Source organism: Tiliqua scincoides, chromosome 4 (genome assembly GCF_035046505.1).
Source record: "Tiliqua scincoides isolate rTilSci1 chromosome 4, rTilSci1.hap2, whole genome shotgun sequence".
NCBI lineage: Eukaryota > Metazoa > Chordata > Lepidosauria > Squamata > Scincidae > Tiliqua > Tiliqua scincoides.
Genome location: NC_089824.1, coordinates 138248589 through 138267965, shown reverse-complemented (window position 1 = coordinate 138267965; position 19377 = coordinate 138248589). Strand labels below are relative to the sequence as shown.

At 44.8% G+C, this 19377-nt stretch overlaps 1 protein-coding gene and 1 pseudogene across 2 annotated transcripts in view; both read left to right on the top strand.

Moving 5' to 3' along the window:
• LOC136647707 (calcium-activated chloride channel regulator 1-like) overlaps positions 1-4232 on the top strand; it is a 48002-nt gene extending 43770 nt beyond the window's left edge. For both annotated transcript variants that reach the window (XM_066623411.1, XM_066623412.1), the window contains one exon: positions 403-4232. In XM_066623411.1, coding sequence (XP_066479508.1) covers positions 403-827 — 425 coding nt within the window. In that variant the 3' untranslated portion in view covers positions 828-4232. The remainder of the gene's footprint in view (positions 1-402) is intronic.
• A 9812-nt stretch (positions 4233-14044) lies between these two features.
• LOC136650748 (5S ribosomal RNA) lies at positions 14045-14161 on the top strand (annotated as a pseudogene).
• The last annotated feature ends 5216 nt before the right edge of the window (positions 14162-19377 follow it).

Below are 19377 nucleotides of genomic sequence, written 5' to 3'. Positions count from 1 at the left end.
GCAACATCCTCAAGTGTAGTCTTGCACTATTCCTGTGGAGAAAGGTTTCTTTTTCAACCTCTGCTATTTCACTATCGCAAGTCTTCCCCAGAGTTGCAACTGCAGAGAGTGACACATTTCAAGGCACACTCCCTGCTCAAATGGGATGCTACCTAATCCTAACAAACCTAGTTGATGCCTCACGCAAGCTGAAAGTGTGCCCTAGTTTATGCCCCAGAATCCTGGGCATCAGGCAGGGATTCCACAACTGGTGTGCATCTCCAGTCAATGCAAAGAGAGTTCCCTGAGAAAGAATGTTTCAAATGCAGTGAAAGGAGCCATGATTTGATTTTTGTCCATGTTAGTCTTGTTGTATGAGTGAACACCTGTATCCTAATGTGTTCCTTACACTCTGTTTTACAGCTCTAATGTATGAAATCAAAATGAGTGGAAATCCCTTGGAATTAAGGAATGCTACTTTTCACAATGCCATTTCTGTGAACACTTCGGGTCTGACACCTGCTGTTGCTGGGACCAAACAATCCCATCAGTTTAAGCCTGAGAACTTCACAAAGGAGAACAGCACCACTGTCTACTTCGCAATTCGTGCCATTGATGGCAGCAGCAATGTTGGAGAAGCATCCAATGTCGCAAGAGCCATTTTGCTCATTTCACCATTGCCCACTTCACCTGAAAGCAGTGGTGTTATAAATTCTGTTCTCATAGCAGTGGCTGTGATATGTGCTTTAGCATTTACTATTTGCGTTTTAATTGCAATAGTTTGTGTCTTGCGAAAAAGAAAATATGGAAATTTTAGTGTGGCAGCTTCAGAACTACAGAAGCCTTAATTTGCTGGCTTCAGTGCTCTCACATTCAGTATTATCAACAACAAAACAGTTTAGTGATTTTCCCCTTCAGCAATCAAGTTACAAGTTACAGTAATAACAGCAAAATCAACCACAACTCTCCCACCCACATTCCACTCAGTCAAAACTACAACTTCTCTCCTTCCCAGAGAAACTCCAAGCCACCATTCACATTTAAAATGGACCCCACTCACAGAGCACACACGTGGCAAGCATAGATACACGTTCCCCTTGCCCTGAGTGCAGTCTAGTCAGTCCATCATTCAAGTAACAAATCAATCTAAGAATCCACTTCACATATAACCTGGAGCTTTTCATGAGCCCCAATGTGTGATATGTCACTTTTTATTTGGTGATCAGATTTAACAAATCAAATACCTATTGCCCAACGTCAAGGGGTTGCTGTGTCTTTCACCTGGGGTGGCTTAGGGCCCAATGCTCCCCAACTTTCCAGTGCTGATGCAGCTGCAATGCAGCCCCCACATAAGCAAACAAACATTCCTGTATCTTGAGGAGATCTCCGTGACATCTCCCTCACTGTAGAATGCAGCAGACACTCCATTAGCATGGCTACATCAGTGCTGGAAAATTGAATAGGATTTGGCTCTTAGTCATTTGGCTATCAGCAATTGCTTGTGCACCCACAGTCCCCTACCAGATGGTGATATACGACCTAATAGAATATATGCCAGCTTCAAGTCATAGAAGGTACTGAGAGGCAAAATTTTTGTTAAAGCTTGTGTTCAATGTACTTCTCTACTCTGCCAAAAAGGATGAGCCGATTCTGTTCCGTCCACTGTGGCACTAACATTTGTCAGTATCAGAAATTTCCAAAGCAAAGAAGTTAGTTCAGGATCACTAAACACGGAGAACAATCTTCTGCTGGATCAGCTGAAGCCTCTTCTCTAAAGATGACATCCATAGATGACACTTCTGCCTTCTACTTTTGTATTTAAACTGGGAAATCTAGTTCTTTATTTCATTTTCCCCTTCCAGTCTCCAACTCTGAGCACCTATTGGTTTCATGAAGCTCTAAAGAAATGTATGTGCAGATTGGATGCTGAATATAGTAAAACAAAACTCTAGTCCTTTTGAAAGGCACAAAGCTCCTGGCATATCTGGCTCAAACCAAGGCCAGACACCGTGCTTGGGCTGCATCAGTTGCCAGGATGTGGCTGAGGGGCAGATTGAACTTAGATGTAGTGCAGAAAAAGACTGAAAAGTGGTTAGACTGTAATAAAGTGAATACGCCTACCCAATTGAGCCACATCGGTTTTCCCAAAAATTCTGATGGGGGACTGGTAATTTCTCCAAGTACATATGGATGAGTCCGGGTGGTAGAGTATTAGACCAAGTAGTGTATTAGACCAAGTGTCATAATGGTGGGAACAGATCGGCTAAAACGTCTTGAGAACTTAGATTCCACAGTGATACCCCTTTGGGTTGGAGGGATTGCATCTTGATCTGTGCTCATAGGGGCTGCTCAGCTAAGACATGCTGATTGCACTAAAATCACTTTAGCGCTATTATATGGACATTATTTTTTATTTATATAGAGTGCTTACAAACTGTATAGAGCCTGAACCCCTCTTTTCCAGCATTTTAAAAAAAGTATCATTAATGGGCTTTGCGAATAACAGATGGTCAAAGCAGAGGCTTCTTTGTTTACTCCTATAAGAGGTTTCCACAGGTATAGGAAGGCAGCTGTCCTGTTAGAAATGAACTATTACAGCCTGTAATTGCAGCCTTGGGGGGGGGGGGGTCAAACCAAGGCAATGTGTTATCTCAAGTTGGTATCTGGCTCTTCTTCTTGAAATCGCATGTTAATATTCTAGCTACTTACTTTAAATATTTGATAATCTTCAGTAACTATGTTACCTTTGTTTGCAGACAAGTCTATGCATGTCTACTAAGAAGTAAGCGCTATTAAGTTAAACAGGGCTTACTCTCAAGTAAGTGCATATAGATTGCAGACTTACAGCCCAATTCTATCAAACCTTCCCCTTCCTGCTGTTGCAGCTGTGCCACTGGAACTCGCGCTGTATCCTGTGGGGGGGGGGGAATCCCGGAGAACATTGGTTCTCTTGCCTGAGGGTGAGCTTCTGCTGTGCCGATTGGTCGCCTTGGACCTGTGCCTGAGTGGAGCCTGGAAAAGGGATTGGGACAGGGACAGGGATAGGATATTGGCAGTGCCGCTGATGCCAATACGCCCTCCACCCTGTTCCTCCCACCCCCCTGGCTGCCCCTCTGTGCCAGGGCTTGTAGGAAGGCTGCTTGTGTGGCCATAGCTGTTGTGGCTTGGAGCGGCAGCCCAGATGTGTCAAATAGTGTGTTGCCATTTGCGACATCTGGAAAGCGCACTGATCGCCAGAACGCAAGTTCTGTTGGTGCAGTGTGCCTGTATGATATGGCCATTAGAAGCTTTTTTCTTTATTGTAGACAGAGGTAATCAGTTTTGTAATTTTTGCTGTAAGAACTATTCCACCAGTCGTGAACATTGTGATACTGTTATTGGTGTGTGCAAAGAACAGTACAATGCAAGATCATTAAATGCTAAATCAATCAAAACTAAAACTGTATGCTTCTCCTCTTGCACTGGCCATTGAGTATGAGGAAGAAGAAGGGAAAAGGGTGCCAGGTTTTTGTCTCTGTGCTATGCTTTTCAGCTGATGGGAGCTGCTTTGGAGACCAAAAGCCAAAATAAAAATCTCCTAAATTAATACATTTGCATGAAACCCCCAGGCCTACCCTGGATCTAGGAGCTGATATTTCAAGGTAACTCAAAGACCTTCAGCCAAGACTCAGCAGACCAGGAACTGGAGAAAGTCAGGCTGCCCACCCTTGTCTCAAGGTAACAGCAAATCTGAAATGACATGAGGTGAAGGTTTATATATATAAAAATTGAAGCTGAACATTTACAAAAGATCCTCAGGGCAAGGCCAGTATTAGATGTGCTTAGACCAAAACACCTTCAGTTGTCATCCTACCTTCAGCAGGCATGTAGATGTCCAAGACATTTCACAGCAACCACCAATATAAACAGAAGAAAACATACTTGAGTGTGTCATCTGGGAATAAGAAAAAAACCTTTCCCAAGAGGCTGACTCTTCAACTCTCAGTGCCTGGGAGCAGTGGTAAATATTAATATGTCAGCTAACCCAGGGCTTCCGGGAACGTGGTGCCAGCACTATATTTACTGCTCAAATGGGGAGGAATGTCAGGTGGGCACCTTAACTTATAATTTCCATATTGTAAGTGATTTTGTATCACCTTAACTCTTCTCTCTTAAAGTGAAGGCTATTTTTATTAGAACACACAACTGTTCTACCACAGTTGAAAAAGTACATCTGCGCCATCGTTTTGTGAAATAAACAGCTGTGCAACTCATGGTGCCTTCGTGTTCATTTACACGCCTTTTCATGGATGTGCAGTATGTTCCTACTTTTCCTCCTCAGACCCCCAGCCAGAGGCAAAAGCAGTCAGACCAACAAGCCAAGAGGCAGCAATGAACTCCAGACTGAGTGTAATTAACTCTCCACTCCTTGGGGGTTTGCTTTTATTGCTATGAAAAAGATGCCTTTGAAGCCGTTCCTCTTCAAGAAACCTATGGGGACTGAGAATGTCCAAAATGCTGGAGTTGCAACTTCGGTAGGAGTCAGGGTCACTACAAAACCTGCAGGTTTCCTGCTTATGCCTCATATAATGATGGTGATCATATATGAAGGCAAAATTCATAAATGACAAAATTTGGGTTCTGGAATACGGGTGCTCTAGAAAGTTCCCCTGGCAAAGAGGAGCTCCAGCTAGGGGAACAGTTGTTCTGGAGCAACAAGCGAAAGGAGCTTCAGTGTGCCGTCTTGAGAACCTGCCTGTCAGCCCTGTCAATGGCAGTTACTAGATAGAGAGAGCACCAGTAGGTGCTTGAAAGGTTTCATATAGAAGGGCATATTGTCTGGTGACCATTAGCCATTTGCCTTCAGCTATTGGTCTCTTACTACTTGCTACCTAAACTTATGTGATATGTTATTTACCTTGTCATCTACTGATCTGTTCCCTATTCCAATCCTTAGTAGTTATCTCTGCTTGAATACTACTCTCTTTAGTCCTCAGTAAATCTTTCTGGTTAACTGCTTATCTAAGAAGCTGGTATTCCCTCCGTCTCACTCGTACTAAGTAGCGTGGAGTTCCCTGGACAGGTTTTGGCAACATGTATGATCATCATTTTATACAGATACATATTGATACCAGTCCTCCCATTTTCTCACTCTAAACCAACTGCCACACTCAACTGCCCTTCAGTTCTCCCTATTCCAAAACAATTCTGCCAGGGTTGCAACACTTAGATGCCAAAATCTTACAATCCTGTTCCTTCCCTACAGGTCTGCTATATTTTTTTTTTCACTCTGTTCCAGCTTTGTTCTTCTGGAAGAGAAAGATGAGTCAATTCCTTTACCATCCCTCAAGGTAACCTGCTATGTAGTTGCCAAAGCAACTTTTCTTCCCTTTGGTTACCATTTTTTTACCTAGCACTGCTCTTGTACCTTTAACAGTAGCCTGGCATACAGAAATTCAGCCGGTGAAGCTTTTCTTGGCATGAAAGATCTCAGGGGTGAAAGATTCAGGGGCAAGGAGGGCACCTACCCTTTAACCATTTCCTCACCTTAAATTGATAGGGTATTTGGCATAGAACCATAGGGAATTTGGCACAGGGATCAACTGCTGCTAAGGAAAAATGTCCTTAACTGAGTTAGAATGATGGCTTATCTGAACCCAGTTCTAGCCTACAAGATTGAGCTCAGACTATCATCAGGCAAACCAGGTGACCACTTGTGGTCTCACTTTCAAAATATGGTGTGAATCTTGAAGTAGCAAGATCAAAACAAAGCACTCTGAGGTTATCCTCTCCTTCCCCCAAATAGAGAGGTCTATTTGAACCTGTGCCTGCTCTTTGGCACTCTTAAGTGGATCCAGGGATGTAGACTGTGGCCGAAAAGGGGGATAAGATATTAGCGCCACTGATAACTGCCCACTTCCCCGCCTCAGCACACTGCCTCTTTGCTTTGGTACCTGCTCCATTTTCCACCCTGCCCCATTCTGCCCACCCAATGCCCACAGTGATGCCAACTTACTGGCAACAGAGCATCCAGGACTGGCCCTGTTGCATGGCCACTGCATGCCATTTCCAGTGGTGTTCCAAATGTGCCACAGTGTGTCACATTTTGCAATGCTGGAAAGGGTACTCAGTCACCGGAAAGCAAGTTCCAGCTATGCAGTGGCCTCTTAGGATTGGGCCCTGAGACATTTACTAATTTAAATTTTGCAGAAGTCCAAATTAGGTGCTTGATTTGTTTCTTTACAGCAAGAATGATCTAGAGCAGGGGTGCTCAATAGGTGGATCGCGATCTACCGGTAGATCGCGAGGCAAAATGAGTAGATTGCGGAGTGCCGACCCGCCCCTTCAGGTACCTCTGGGAGGAAACGCCGGGAGTAAGGCCCATTGTACTCAATGGGGCTTACTCCCAGGTAAGTGTGGCTAGGATTGCAGCCTCACAGCCTAATCCTAGGCATGTCTACTCAGGAGTAAGTCCTGTTATACTCAGTGGGGCTCAAGGTACACCAACATACATTGTACACATAAATGTTATATGTTATGATGGCACGAACATTGTAAAAAAAGCTCTGGTAGATCTCCGGGCCTTGCTGGGTTTCAAAGTAGCTCTCGAGCCAAAAAAGTGTGAGCACCCCTGATCTAGAGTAGTATTTACAGAAAATATTACTCAAATCTACGTACCAGTTCACCAACTGGAGAGAAGATACTTTGAGACACACTCTAAGGGCCCAATCCTATCCAACTTTCTAGCATCAATGCAGCCGCAATGCAGCCCCGAGGTAGGGGAACAAATGTTCCCTTACCTTGAGGAGGCCTCTATGACTGCATCCTCCCCCCAAAGGATGCAGCGCACGTCCCATTGGCATGGCTACACTGGCACTGGAAAACTGGATAGTATTGGGCTTTATGACTCCAGAACATGATACAGTATCAAAGTGGCACTTATGAAACTTGAAGGCAGAATGAGTTTTTTCAAAGGGACTTCAAATGATTAACTTTGAAAATTTAATTCTTGGCATCTCAGAACTGGTTTCCACCCCCAAGTCACAGGGCCCTTACCCACTCACAGGTGGGAAAGGCACCTGTGAAAATGACTTGTCTCCCAGGTAGAGTGAACTGATCATCCTCCTCCTCCCATCCCACCTCCCTGCCACGATGACATCATATTGTTCTTGCCCCTGCATCACAATCTTCAGGGTTACCATAGGAACAGCTATAAACAACATCATCACCAGTCTGTTGCCCACTCTTTACTGGTCACTTGATCAGTTAGGAGTGCTGGTGAGCTATCTCTCCAGTGACTGGTGAACTATTTTCTTGAAGGACCTCATCTGGACATCTCCTTTAACGATGACAGGTAGGAAACTGTGCCATGTTCAGAAGCATCCTTTATTTTCCCAGATGGCTAACAGTGAAGCCACCCATGAGGTTATGGAATCATAACTGGGGAGGAATAAAATCTTTGGAGAGGTTAGAGAAGGCCAAGCAAACTGAAGTGGAATCTGTGCTAGAAAGTAAGCAGCAGAGGAGCAAAAGAAACACAAAAGACACAGGGCATAGATAGTCCAGCAAAAGTAGTCATCACAAAGTCCCCACTGATTTTAAAGGAACGAGTTAATTAGGGCTATTAGGACTATTTCAAGGCTTTCCATGAGATTTACAGTGCAATCTTGGGCGTGTCTACTGAAATGTGAGCCCCACTGAGTTCAGTGGGACATATTCCCATGTAAGTATGTACAGGATTGCTATGTTAGTTGTGACTAATCTTGGTACATTTTGACATGGATCTTCTAACATGGTATTTGCTCCTGTCCTCTGACTTTTATCATAACCTCTGTCCAATGAGGCTAGAGCATTATGTATTCCTGTGGAGCTAGCAGAAGCAAAAGAGTCAGTTCCCTGCCCTGAGGAATTTATCAGATTATAATTACAATCTAAATATTGCCTGTGGTCATGACAATACTGAAAGGGAAGGGAAGGGAGAGGCATAAGAAGACATATGCAGAAACGTTATCTTATGCCTCATGCACCCAACCAGACTCACTGGATCATTCCTAGGCCTTTCAACCAGTATCCTTGAATGAATCTCTGGAAAAGTACTTTACATGGTGCAAGGGTTCAGCTTAATGGCTTCATAGACAAGATGGTGTTGAGTTGGTGATGGAAAAAAGAGAGGAAAGGGCCCGCCCAGGGATTATGAATGGGTATTTCATACAGGAAGGGGACAGCAAAGGTCCATGATTAGAGCAGCCTATGAAGGTGGGGACTTTAGGATGGCTGTCAATGGTAGAGTTGGAAGGGGGTATGTGTGTGAATGAGCCCTCATGATTGCACTTTCCGTGCTGCAAACTCCAGCAGGTTTTGAATTACTAACCCCATGACTGTAACTGCAAATTGGCACTGGAGATTTGGGGGTAAAGGAGATTGGTAATTGTATATCAATGAATCTAATGCAAAAGGCATCTTTTCTGAGCTTGTAGAGACCTTGGGGAAAAAAAGAAACAAAAATTATGTGAAAATCATGCTCTCTTTTAATGGATTGTGTTTCTTATACTGTACTATAGTAATACTCAACAAGTTTAAAGGTGTCCATTTTAACAAGTTTCCGTGGCTACACTGAAAATTTGCATTTGGGAGATGCCTCCAGTAGGTGGGAACACAAGCACCTGCTGGTTTCTGAACTGGTTATGATTCAGTTTACTCTCTAGCAAACCTAACTGACTTCAGCTTTTCCTGAACCTTCAGCTCAGGGCCAACTGCCCTTTGGATTCCTCTTTGCACAATAACATTCTCAGGTCTCCTAGAACCTTGGGAGTTACTATGGAGACAGGAGTAAACAATTTGATATGATCACAGTTCTGTTGACTCCCAGTTGGCTCCATTGACTTTAGTGGATGCCAACACAAGTTGAACCCCTTCAAACTGGTTTCTTGAAGGACTGGTGATAGCTTCTTAGGGCCAGTCTTGATGTTATGAGCCATGCATATTGTGGAACAACATTTTTTTTTAAGAAGCAGGCATGGGGTCATGAAATGGGGTAAAGCTGTGCAAGTGATAGGGTTTTAGCATTTTGACTCCAACACAATTCGAATCTCTGAGGGTAACATATAGCTCTTGTGACTAACAGTCACTCATGAACTGGTTTTCCATGTCTAACTCCCTCCTAAAGCCATCTACATAGGCTATTGGTCATCACTGCATCTTGTGCTAACAAATGTTACAGATTATTTATTCACTGTGAGAAGACATACTTCTTTTTGCCTATCCTAATCTCCAGAAAATGAATGTTTTTGAAAAGCCCTGGTTCTAGTGTTTTATTTGAAAGAGAAACCCCCCCCCCTCTCTGCACCATGCATAACTTTACAAGCCTCAATCACATCCCCCACCCCAGGGTAACTTTTTTTCCTAAAGGGCAGGGGGATAGGATTGCACACTTACCGGGGTGTCAATCTCACTAAACTTACTTCTGAGTAGACATGAATAGGCTTGGCCTCTAAAACAAATACTAATTCATGATGTTTTAATGCCATCACTTCACTGGGACCTGAAATGACCCATCTTTTTCTGGAGTTAACCTAACAATCCTGGAAGCTTTTTCGGTCCTGTCAAAGGATGCCCAAGAGATGCCACAACCTCTCCAGAATGCCTTCAGGGCTGAGATGCCCTGGCTGGGGGGTGGTCTTCTGGGTTGAAAGCCAGACACTCTCCTTTCCATTCCTGCCTTCTCTAAGCTTTGAATGCTGCTGTTTCTCAGCCTCAGACTTGCTCATTTGTGCTGTCATATGACATGGCAGTGGCATCACTAGAGTTTGCATCACCCAGTATGGAGGCCAGTGCTTCACCGCTAGGATGGACATCCTCCCATGCGTTGGGTGGGGCAACGCCCTGGCCTGTGGGCGTGGTTATGCACCATTGCCCCGCCCCTGATAGTTCTTTTGCTGTAACTTTTGATAGAATAGAGATATCTCAATGCAGTTTGTTTCATTGCATTCTGCATGAAATTACGCATTGAATGATATATAACATGATGTTATTATTCGAAAATGCCAAGATTTTAAAAATTTTGACCAGTAGTGATGTCACACACACACACACACACACACACACACACACACACACACACACACCCCATGCATCACCCAGTGCAGTGACACCACTGTTACAAGGCACCCAAGCCACCCTAGCAGAGATGTGGTCCACATAGATTTAAACCTGACTTCAGTGATGAATTCACTGCAAGACCTGGGCCAAGCCACTTCTCTGTGTAGCAATGACTGATGTAGCAGAATAAGGAGTCAGAGAAGCAATGAAGAGATGAGAAGCAGGTTCAAGATTCAATGCAGGGAGGGAAGCTGTTTTTCCAAGATTCCCAGCTGCTTTTATTCTCTTTTGAAACAATCTACAATTTTACTCCCGGTTACTTGATAACGGTACCCTGACAACACATTCCTAAGATATGAGCTAAGAGCGCTTCCCGAAAATGCTATCTCATTTCGTTCACAGGCTTCAGTTCAGGAACTGGCTCACTCCAGGTTTGCCTTGGGGCGGGGCAGATTTGCCTGCCTGTTGCCATGTTCACTAAAACCAAAGCGTGCCTCTGCATAATCACTACACTCTGAGTTTCAGGCTTCCCCCATCTCAGAGATAACACTGACCTACTTGGCAGAACTGTTGTGAAGATTACTAACATCATCTAGCTATGTGAACACTAAAAATTTGCTTCCTTGCCTGCTCTTCTGTTGCAGATGAATACCCTGACGAACAGCCAGTTGATGGTTTCAACATTCCACCTCTGAGTAGCAGTGTGGTGAACATCAAGTCTGCCACAGGAAATGGAGGAAGTTCTAGAAGCACCACTGGAACATCCACCGCACCTTTCAGCTCAGCAGGACTTCAACCTCTAGTCTCTTCTCTACCAGCTCAACTGGACGCAGGCAGAGTTGTCAAGGCCTACAACTATCTGCCTCCACAAACTGTTCATGTACAGGGAGCAGCTGGGAATACTGAGCCGCAGCAAATACCCAGCTCTGTGGCTCCTTATCCTTCCTTCCATGGATGGGGAACCACAAGTCATCTTCCTGTTCCCTGTTATGGGCCAGTGACCTACCCATACACAAATGTGGCAGCAGCCAGGCCCATGGAGCAATTGCACAGGCACCCCAACCTCCAGCCAGTGCCCAGTCTTCATCTGGAACACAGGCAGCCTCCTGGGCAAAGACCTATCCAGCCAGCCACTGTACAGGATGGGAGGGGCATCTGCTATTACAATCATGCAGTTTTAACTCCCATATCCGTGAGACAGGCAAGTCCAGTTCTACAGACAGGAAGGGCTGTCCCAGTACCAACGGCTCCAACCAACAAAGTGGTGTTGCCCTTCAGAAAGGTAGAACCACAAAAAAGTGCGACAATCAGTAAGTATTACACAGCCCAATCAAAATTCTGGATTACAAAATCTTTGTGCAGAAGCATCAAAAGATCTGTGCTGATCTTTGCAAAGGGGATATTCTGTCAGTGATCTTCTCATTGATCAGTGGTTTATGGGAAGTCCATCATTATTTCATTTCTTCTCAGGCCATAGTTTTCAGACTGCATCCTGGGAAATGCCTTAACTTCCTCAAATGCTTAACTGGGGCTCCTCAGGGAGAAGAATCAGAAAGGCAGATAAATGCTCCCCAAAGACAGCTTTCTGCCCCATTGCCACTCTTCTCCCTTGCTGTTGTATGGCTGATTCATTCATATAAGTTCCATGTCTAATGTATTCATTTATGTAAATTTAGTCAAATTTGAAATGTAAATTAATTCTTTTGTTTTCCCGGCCCCCCAACAGTGTCAGAGATATGATGTGGCCCTCCTGCCAAAATGTTTGTCCGCCTCTGCATTTGAAGGAACATTGTTGACTGACAATCCCTTGGAGGGGGGAAAAATCCAGCAATAAAACAGATCCAGATTCCACTGGATTTCTCCTGACTCCAGGCTGTTGACCCCAGGCTGTTGACCCCATTAATCTTTTCTATCCTTGAACGTGTTCCCTCATGACTTCCAATGATATTATAATATTTCATTATCCGAGCCTGATTTGTTAATGCTTTGCTCAAGCAATCTAGAAGAGATGTTTTGTTCTCTAATCATCCGTTTGGTTTATTGTTCTTTCTTTTAGTGCTGGGCACTCAACCAGGGGCACAGGAGGCCCATCAGCCACCTCTTCTCCAGCCAGAGGATCAAGAACCTGCTAAGAGGGACAGTAGCCTTGTTGGTTTCATGGATGAGCTTCAGCTGCCACAGGATCTCCTCAACACAGAGCAGTTTCCTGATATGGAAAAGCTGATTGCATCAATTGAGCCACTCCTCCCTGAATGCCTTTTCCCACCGATTGATCCTAAGGAGGCAATCCAAGACAATTCTCTCCAAGAAATGTCTTTGGAGGGAGTTAATGGGAACAAAGAGAAAAAAAATATCAGATGTGAGACCCAGGAAAAAAGTATACTGGAGATGCAAACCACAAAAGAGACCAGTGTACACCCTGGAAGTGAAAGTGTCTTACCAGTAATAGACCTCTGTGGCTCAGAGGATGAAGAGACTCCCTTCACTAGTGGCTCTTGGTTAGGCTTCTTAGTTTCCTCCTCACATGATCTTTTTGCTACATGCTGCTCAGAACATGCATTAACTGGAAATAGTCTGAGCCCAGTAATATCAGCTGGAGGCTTCACATGCTTCGTGGAGAGTCCCTTCACTAGTAGCTCTTGGTTAGGCTTCTTAGTTAGGCAGTTCATCCATGTCTGTCCCTTGAGGGGAAGGGAGCCGGACCGTGGGCTGTGCCACCTCGAGACACTGAGCTTCTGAGGTGGACCCCGCGGTCCCGGCCAGGGCCCCATCTACGTCCTCGTGCCACCGAGCCCCTGAGGACTGAAATTGGCTTCTGCCTTGCCTATGCCGCCTGAAGGTGCATGCCCAAAGTCCACTTCACGCCTCCTAACCCGCACCACCTGCCACCAGGAGGGGTCAGCCTAGCGCTTGAACCCCCCCCCCCGCTCCCAATCAGGGGGAAAAGCACCTTAAGGCCATCCTGCAGGTCTCTCAGAAAGATGTCCCCCCCTGCTCAGACAAGTGCCCCCATCTCCTCTGTAGAGAGCAGGCGTCGAGAAGGCAATGGCTGGATGCACAATGACCCGTCCACTGGTCCGTGTCACAAACTGGCCAATCTCTTTGGCTACCTTCCTCCTCATCCTCTCCACCTTAGCACAGTGGCTGGCACCACGCCACACCCGCTGCTGTAGGAAGACCAACCAGACCATCGTGATGTCGGGCAGTGAACTCTGAAGGGTGGCAAGCTCTTTGCCTGCTCTAGGCCTGAGCGGCAGCCCAGACATCCCACACAGATCATTTTCACACAGGTGGATCACCAATATGTCAGACGACAAGTTCTCCTTCAATTACTCCGCCATTGCGGGTAGCAGCTGGTCCCGGCGCATCCCCTGCTTGGCCAGCCAGCCAACTTGCATGGCAGGGCTGAGCCCGAGCTGCGTTCAAAATGCCTCACCGCTGCCCACTTGCGGGCCCAAAATACCATGGAATGGCCACAGACAGTTCACAAACCAGCTTCTTACTGCATCCTGCAGAAGAAGAAAGATAAGTAATTGCCATAACCCCTGCCCGTTGCAGCGCCCCCCCATAAAAGGGGGGTTCCAATGAAGGAGCCTGCCTCTAAAAGATCCGAACGTAGTGCCTATAAGCTGTAGAACGCCAACGTCCTATCTGCTGCATGTCACCCACAGACAGGCACAACACTGCGGCTGCAGAAGTCGCTTCGATAAGTTCAGATTGATGCATGCGCTGAGCAGTGTGCAGCAAAAAGATCATGTGAGGGAGAAACAAAGAAGCCTAACCAAGAGCCACTAATGAAGGGAGTCTCCACCAAGCTCTTGAAACTTCCAGCTGATACTACTGGACTCAGACAAGTTCAGAGTGATGCATGTTCTAGCGTAGTAGCAAAAAGATCACGTGAGGAAGAAACTAAGAATCCTAACCCAGAGCTAATAATCCTAACCAGTGCAGAGTGAAAGGAATCTCCACAAAGCATGTGAAGCTTCTAGCAGACAACTGTTACCCTGTACATACCCGATCTCATCTGATCTCAGAAGCTAAGCAGGGTCAGGCCTGGTTAGTACTTGGATGGGAGACTGCCTGGGAATCCTGGGTGCTGTAGGCTTATACCATAGTCTTTCGAGACTGAAGGTTGCCAACCATTTACTGAGCTCAGAGAAATTCAGAGCACTGAGCAGTATGTGGCAAAAAGATCACATGAGGAAGAAACAAAGAAGCCACTAGTCAAGGAGAAAATAAAAATCTTTATCCCACAAGTCGAATCTTTAGACAAAAAATGTAAGAGGAATTTGGGCGGAGAGCCGAGTGGATCTCATTCCAGAGGCCTCCAAACAGGCCTGAATAATTGTGAGACTGTGAAAAATACGTCTAAAGAGCAACACAAAGACAAAGCCAAGGCCAACGCTAATGTAGCTGCGACTAAGGGGAAAAGAACAACAACAACAACAGTATTTATATACCGCTTTTCAACAAAAAGTTCACAAAGCGGTTTACAGAGAAAATCAAATATCTAATGACAAAGCAAGTTGCCAAAGCAGAAGCTGAAACTGTAAAACAAATCCCCAGGAGCCATCTGGCTTTGCACATGATGGAGTCTGTTCAGGTCTTCTACCCACTGGGGAAGAACAATCTTTCTGCCCCGCCTAGCAAAAAGATGCCTTCAGTGACTTCTTCCCGAACAATTCCTGAAAAGACACCAAACATACTGCCAAGGCCTCTGCCGAGGCCCCTGCCTAAGTCTCTGCCAAGTACGTTGTCTAGGCAACAGCCAACATCTTTATCCAAACCAGTGCCAACATTAGTGACAAAACCGTCCTCAATCTCACTACCAAAGGCACCGTTCAATTCAATGCCAAAGCCAGTTACAAGTTCACTGTTAAAGCCCATGCTTAGGCAAGACCCTAAGCCACCTGTCTCAGGTTCGTCTGGGCTGCAGGCAACCCAGGTTTCCCAAGCCAGTAGATGGAGGCCCCGTGTTGTTGGGAGCACACATGTGCTCTCCGGACCACCAGATCATCGAATGACAGGTCCCTGGAAGCCAAGGGACATCCCAAACCAGGTTCTACCAAACACCTCATTTTCTGGCCCCCAACCATCAACACTGCCTAAAGGTTTTCTTTCCCATACTGAACATGCATTTTCAACAGTGCAAGAATTTAATGGGGCAACATTCATCCCATGGAGAACACCTCCTGATGACCTGGAAGAGTCAACCCCTATAACAGAAGAGCAACGACCCATACGGGAAATGATGAAGAAACGAGCTCAAAGGGAGAGGGAAGAGGCAGCATGTTGGACTTCTGTGGGTCGGGTGAAATTTTTTGTAGAAAGGGAGAAAGAAATGAACACTTCCATTCGATTTGGCTACCCTTGGCGGCGCTAAGAGGCAAGAGCAAGTGCCTCACATTTCCAACAGACTGCATCAGATGGCGTATAAGCCAGGGTTGAGGACACCTGAAAGTGAAGCCTCGTTATCAATATGACGTTCTGCTTCTGATATTAGGACCTCAACAGCAAACAACATCAGGACCAAACAACAATAGCTGTTTGAGATATTTCAGTATTAGCTATTTCAAGCTGAACTCCTCTTCAGATTTATCAGCTTTGCACAAATTCATATTAATATGCATACCATAATTTATTATTTATTTAAATAATTATTACCATCATTTAATATGGTACCATATATTAATTTACCAAATATATTTACCAATTTACCAAATATATTTACCATATACCATTACTATTACCATTATTATTACCATTATTTAAATTTATCATTTAATGTTACATTGTGGATTAGAAACCTAAAGTAATTTCCTACTTGATATCAGTATTATATTTTGTGCTCATGTATTAGGATGATCAAAAGTGTGTATCTTAGCTAGACATAATGTATCATGAAAGTAATATTATTTATTCCATTTTTATATTAATATATGATAGGCATTAAAATATTTTACACTCACTATATTTAAACAACAATAGCTGTTTGAGATATTTCAGTATTAGCTATTTCAAGCTGAACTCCTCTTCAGATTTATAAGCTCTGCACAAATTCATATTAATATGCATACCATAATATATTATTAAACTGTAGCTGTTGATGACTTTGTTTATTCAGTATAATACTTATTTTTAAATGATGGTCCTTCTAGCTTTTATTTAATATTACATTGTGGATTAGAAACCTAAAGTAATTTCCTAGTTGATATCAGTATTATGTATTTTGTGCTCATGTATTAGGATGATCAAAAGTGTGTATCTTATCTAGACGTACTATATCATGAAAGTAATATTTATTCCATTTTTATATTAATATAAAAGGCATTAAATATACAGGCATAATATACAGGCATTGAAATATTTTACACTCCCTATTTTTGCAGGAGTTTTTGCAAGAAAAAATGCTTATATCTGGTTGATGATTTTTAATAAAAGTTATAATAGAAGTCATTTGCCTTCATTCCGTTTTTTTATTAGAATCACTTAATACTTCAGATGTGAATGTACTGAGAAAATATTAGAGTGACTTTTCTATTAATGCTCATGCCTCTTGTTTGTAATTCCCAAGTATAACAATATTTATTACTCATATCACTTTACTTTGAATATAGAAAGGTTTCATTTTATTTATCTGTTCAATACATCTACTGCCTTTGAGTTGGGCTCAGGGGGAGGAACTTCCCAGTCTAGAAGCACAATCTCCTGAGGACAGAGTGAGAGTAGCTAATAAGCAGACAAGGAGTATACCCAGTTCAGGATAGAATGCAGTCACAGACAGTTCTTTTCCTCACCTGGACAGGCGATGAATTTGTCCAGCCTTGCAGAGGTTGGCTAATGTTCTTTCTCCATAGTCCACAGGATTTCTCCCAAGAGGCCACCTAGGCCTAGAAAGTCAGCGACACAGCAGGCTGTGCAGGTGACAGACCTGGGCCCTGACAGAGCCCAAATTCAACAACCAGCCCTGTCTACCAAACCAGAGAAGTCAACCCTGAGCTGAAATCCCAGCATCCCTGCCACTAGGGCCTTGTATACCCCAGAGCTCCCTCAGCAATGCTGGCAAAGCATCCAATGGGAGATAGTAGAGGTGATTGAGCAAGACTTCAGGCCAGAAGACTGATGTTCTCCACTTCTCAGGAGATAGTCGGACTTAAGGATTCTTAGAAAAAGTTGTCTGTTTACTGAAACCTGAGAGCTGTAGGCCTGACCACCCTTGATCTCTGTTGCTCTGGATCTATAGAGGACAGAGCATAACAGCCTGGGTGTTTCAGTGCTCAGGATGAGAGAGGGAAGAAGGAAGTACTCAATGGACAAACCTTCTACAGGCACCATGGAGAGGAAGCAAGGGGTTTCAGGAAAGGAGACAATACACTGCCCCCCCCCAATCTTGCAGGTGCATTGCACCCATATTCCAATAGTAAGTGCCACTGAACTTAATGTGGCTTACTCCTGAGTAAACATGCTTAGGATTGAACCATATGATAGTGAGCGCTCAAGCCATGAGGAGTCTCTGTGAAACTTGAATCAGGAGACTTTAGTGATCTAGACAGCACAAGAGAGGAGTGATCTATGTGAAGATTAATTAACACATATGAGGGGGAATAAGAAACAGGGTAGAAACATTAAGTAGATGGTACCTATTGAAGGAGGGGAAAGTGTAGAAGGAGAAGTGGGGTAAAGACTGGCTTTAGAAGAAAGATGTGTGGAGTAGGAGAGTTTTGTCACCAGGGAATGAAGATTTGAGAAAGGGAAGCCAGGAACAAGACTCCCTCGAACGCCAAGGAGACAGCAGGGCTAAAGGGCAAACCAAATTGCCACAGGGGAGCAATTTTGGCTGCAAAGGGGAGATGGCCAGGCTTGAGAAGGAGGGGAGACACAATCTAAAAAAAGACACCAGCAAAAGCCACTGGAGAAGATGCCATGTTGGGATGAAGAGGCTCTCCTCCTGCTAAATTTAAGAGGGCACCACTTTGAAAGGTGCCTCTACACAACATAGTTGATGGAGCATTAACCACGTGACCGGGAGGAAGGTTTTCTAGGAGAGTCTCTCTCTGTCTGGCATTGTCCTAGTCCAGCTGGGGGGGGGGCAAATTCCTGGGGCATGGGCTTCTAGGGAGCCCGGGCCATGACAAAACAAACAGGACAGTACAAAACAAATGCATTACAAAATAAATGCATTTTGTAAATTTGCTGTGTAATTCTCCAGGGCTGTGTTTCCACTACAGCAGTGGTTCTCAAACTGGTGGGCTGCGACACACCAGTTCGCGTAACGCTTTCCCCATCCCTTTAAGGGGTGGGGAAGGGGAGGGAGGCAGTGACGCAATCCCCAGAATCGCATTGCTAAGGGGGGCTCAGGGGGGTGCTTCAAACTTACTGTGAACGATGTAGGGCTGCAGCAGGTGCGGGGAGCCCTCCGCGGCCCTCCGCAGCGCTCCCGGACTCTTGGAATCTTCAAGTAAAAGCACTTCCATTTTTATTGCACCTGCTCTTACTGCAGATTCCAAGAGTTGGGGAGCACTGCGGAGGGACGCGCAGGGCTCCCCACACCTCCTGCAACCTGCTGCAGCCCTGCATAGTTCACAATAAGTCTGAAGCCCCCCAAGCCCCCCTTATCAACGCGATCCTGTGGATCGCGTCGCTGCCCTAGCCCCTCCCCAGTAAGAACTTACTGAGGGAGTAAAGTTCCCTCAAAGTTTGAGAAACGCTGCACTACGGCTTTAATCCACTTTCAATGAACTTCTATTACCCTGATGAATTCTGGAGACTGTAGTTTGTTAAGGATAGCTTTAACAGCTCTCAGATTCTTTAACAAACTTCAGCCCCCCTCCCCCCCAATGCACTGAGAGTAGATTGAAGCTGTAGTGGAAATGCAGCCCAGGTCTTCTCCATATGCACCAATGTGTATTAGTTGAATTCCAACATGGGAAAGTGAAACTCACACCTTCGGACCAGCCCCAGTAGTAGGTCACCCAGGTGTGCCACAGGCGTTTGGGGGAGGGTCATTTATTAGTAGGGCCATTGGGGGATGCGAGTCTCCCACCAACAGCATGGTGTGCCTTGCCAGTTGTCAAAAACTAACTGATGGTGTGCCTTGACCATTTTAACACCTTGTCAGTGTGCCATGAGGTGAAAAGGTTGGAAATCGCTGCTTACAGAGGTAAATAACATTAAGGTACTTTATTGACTGGAGGCAAAGATCAAACGTTGCAAAAACATCCCAAAGTACATTCAGCACTATTTGACTTCCATTTTTAAATTAACTTGCTAGAATCGTGCTGGAAGCATGCTAGAAATGTTACTTCCTTATAGTTTCCAGCT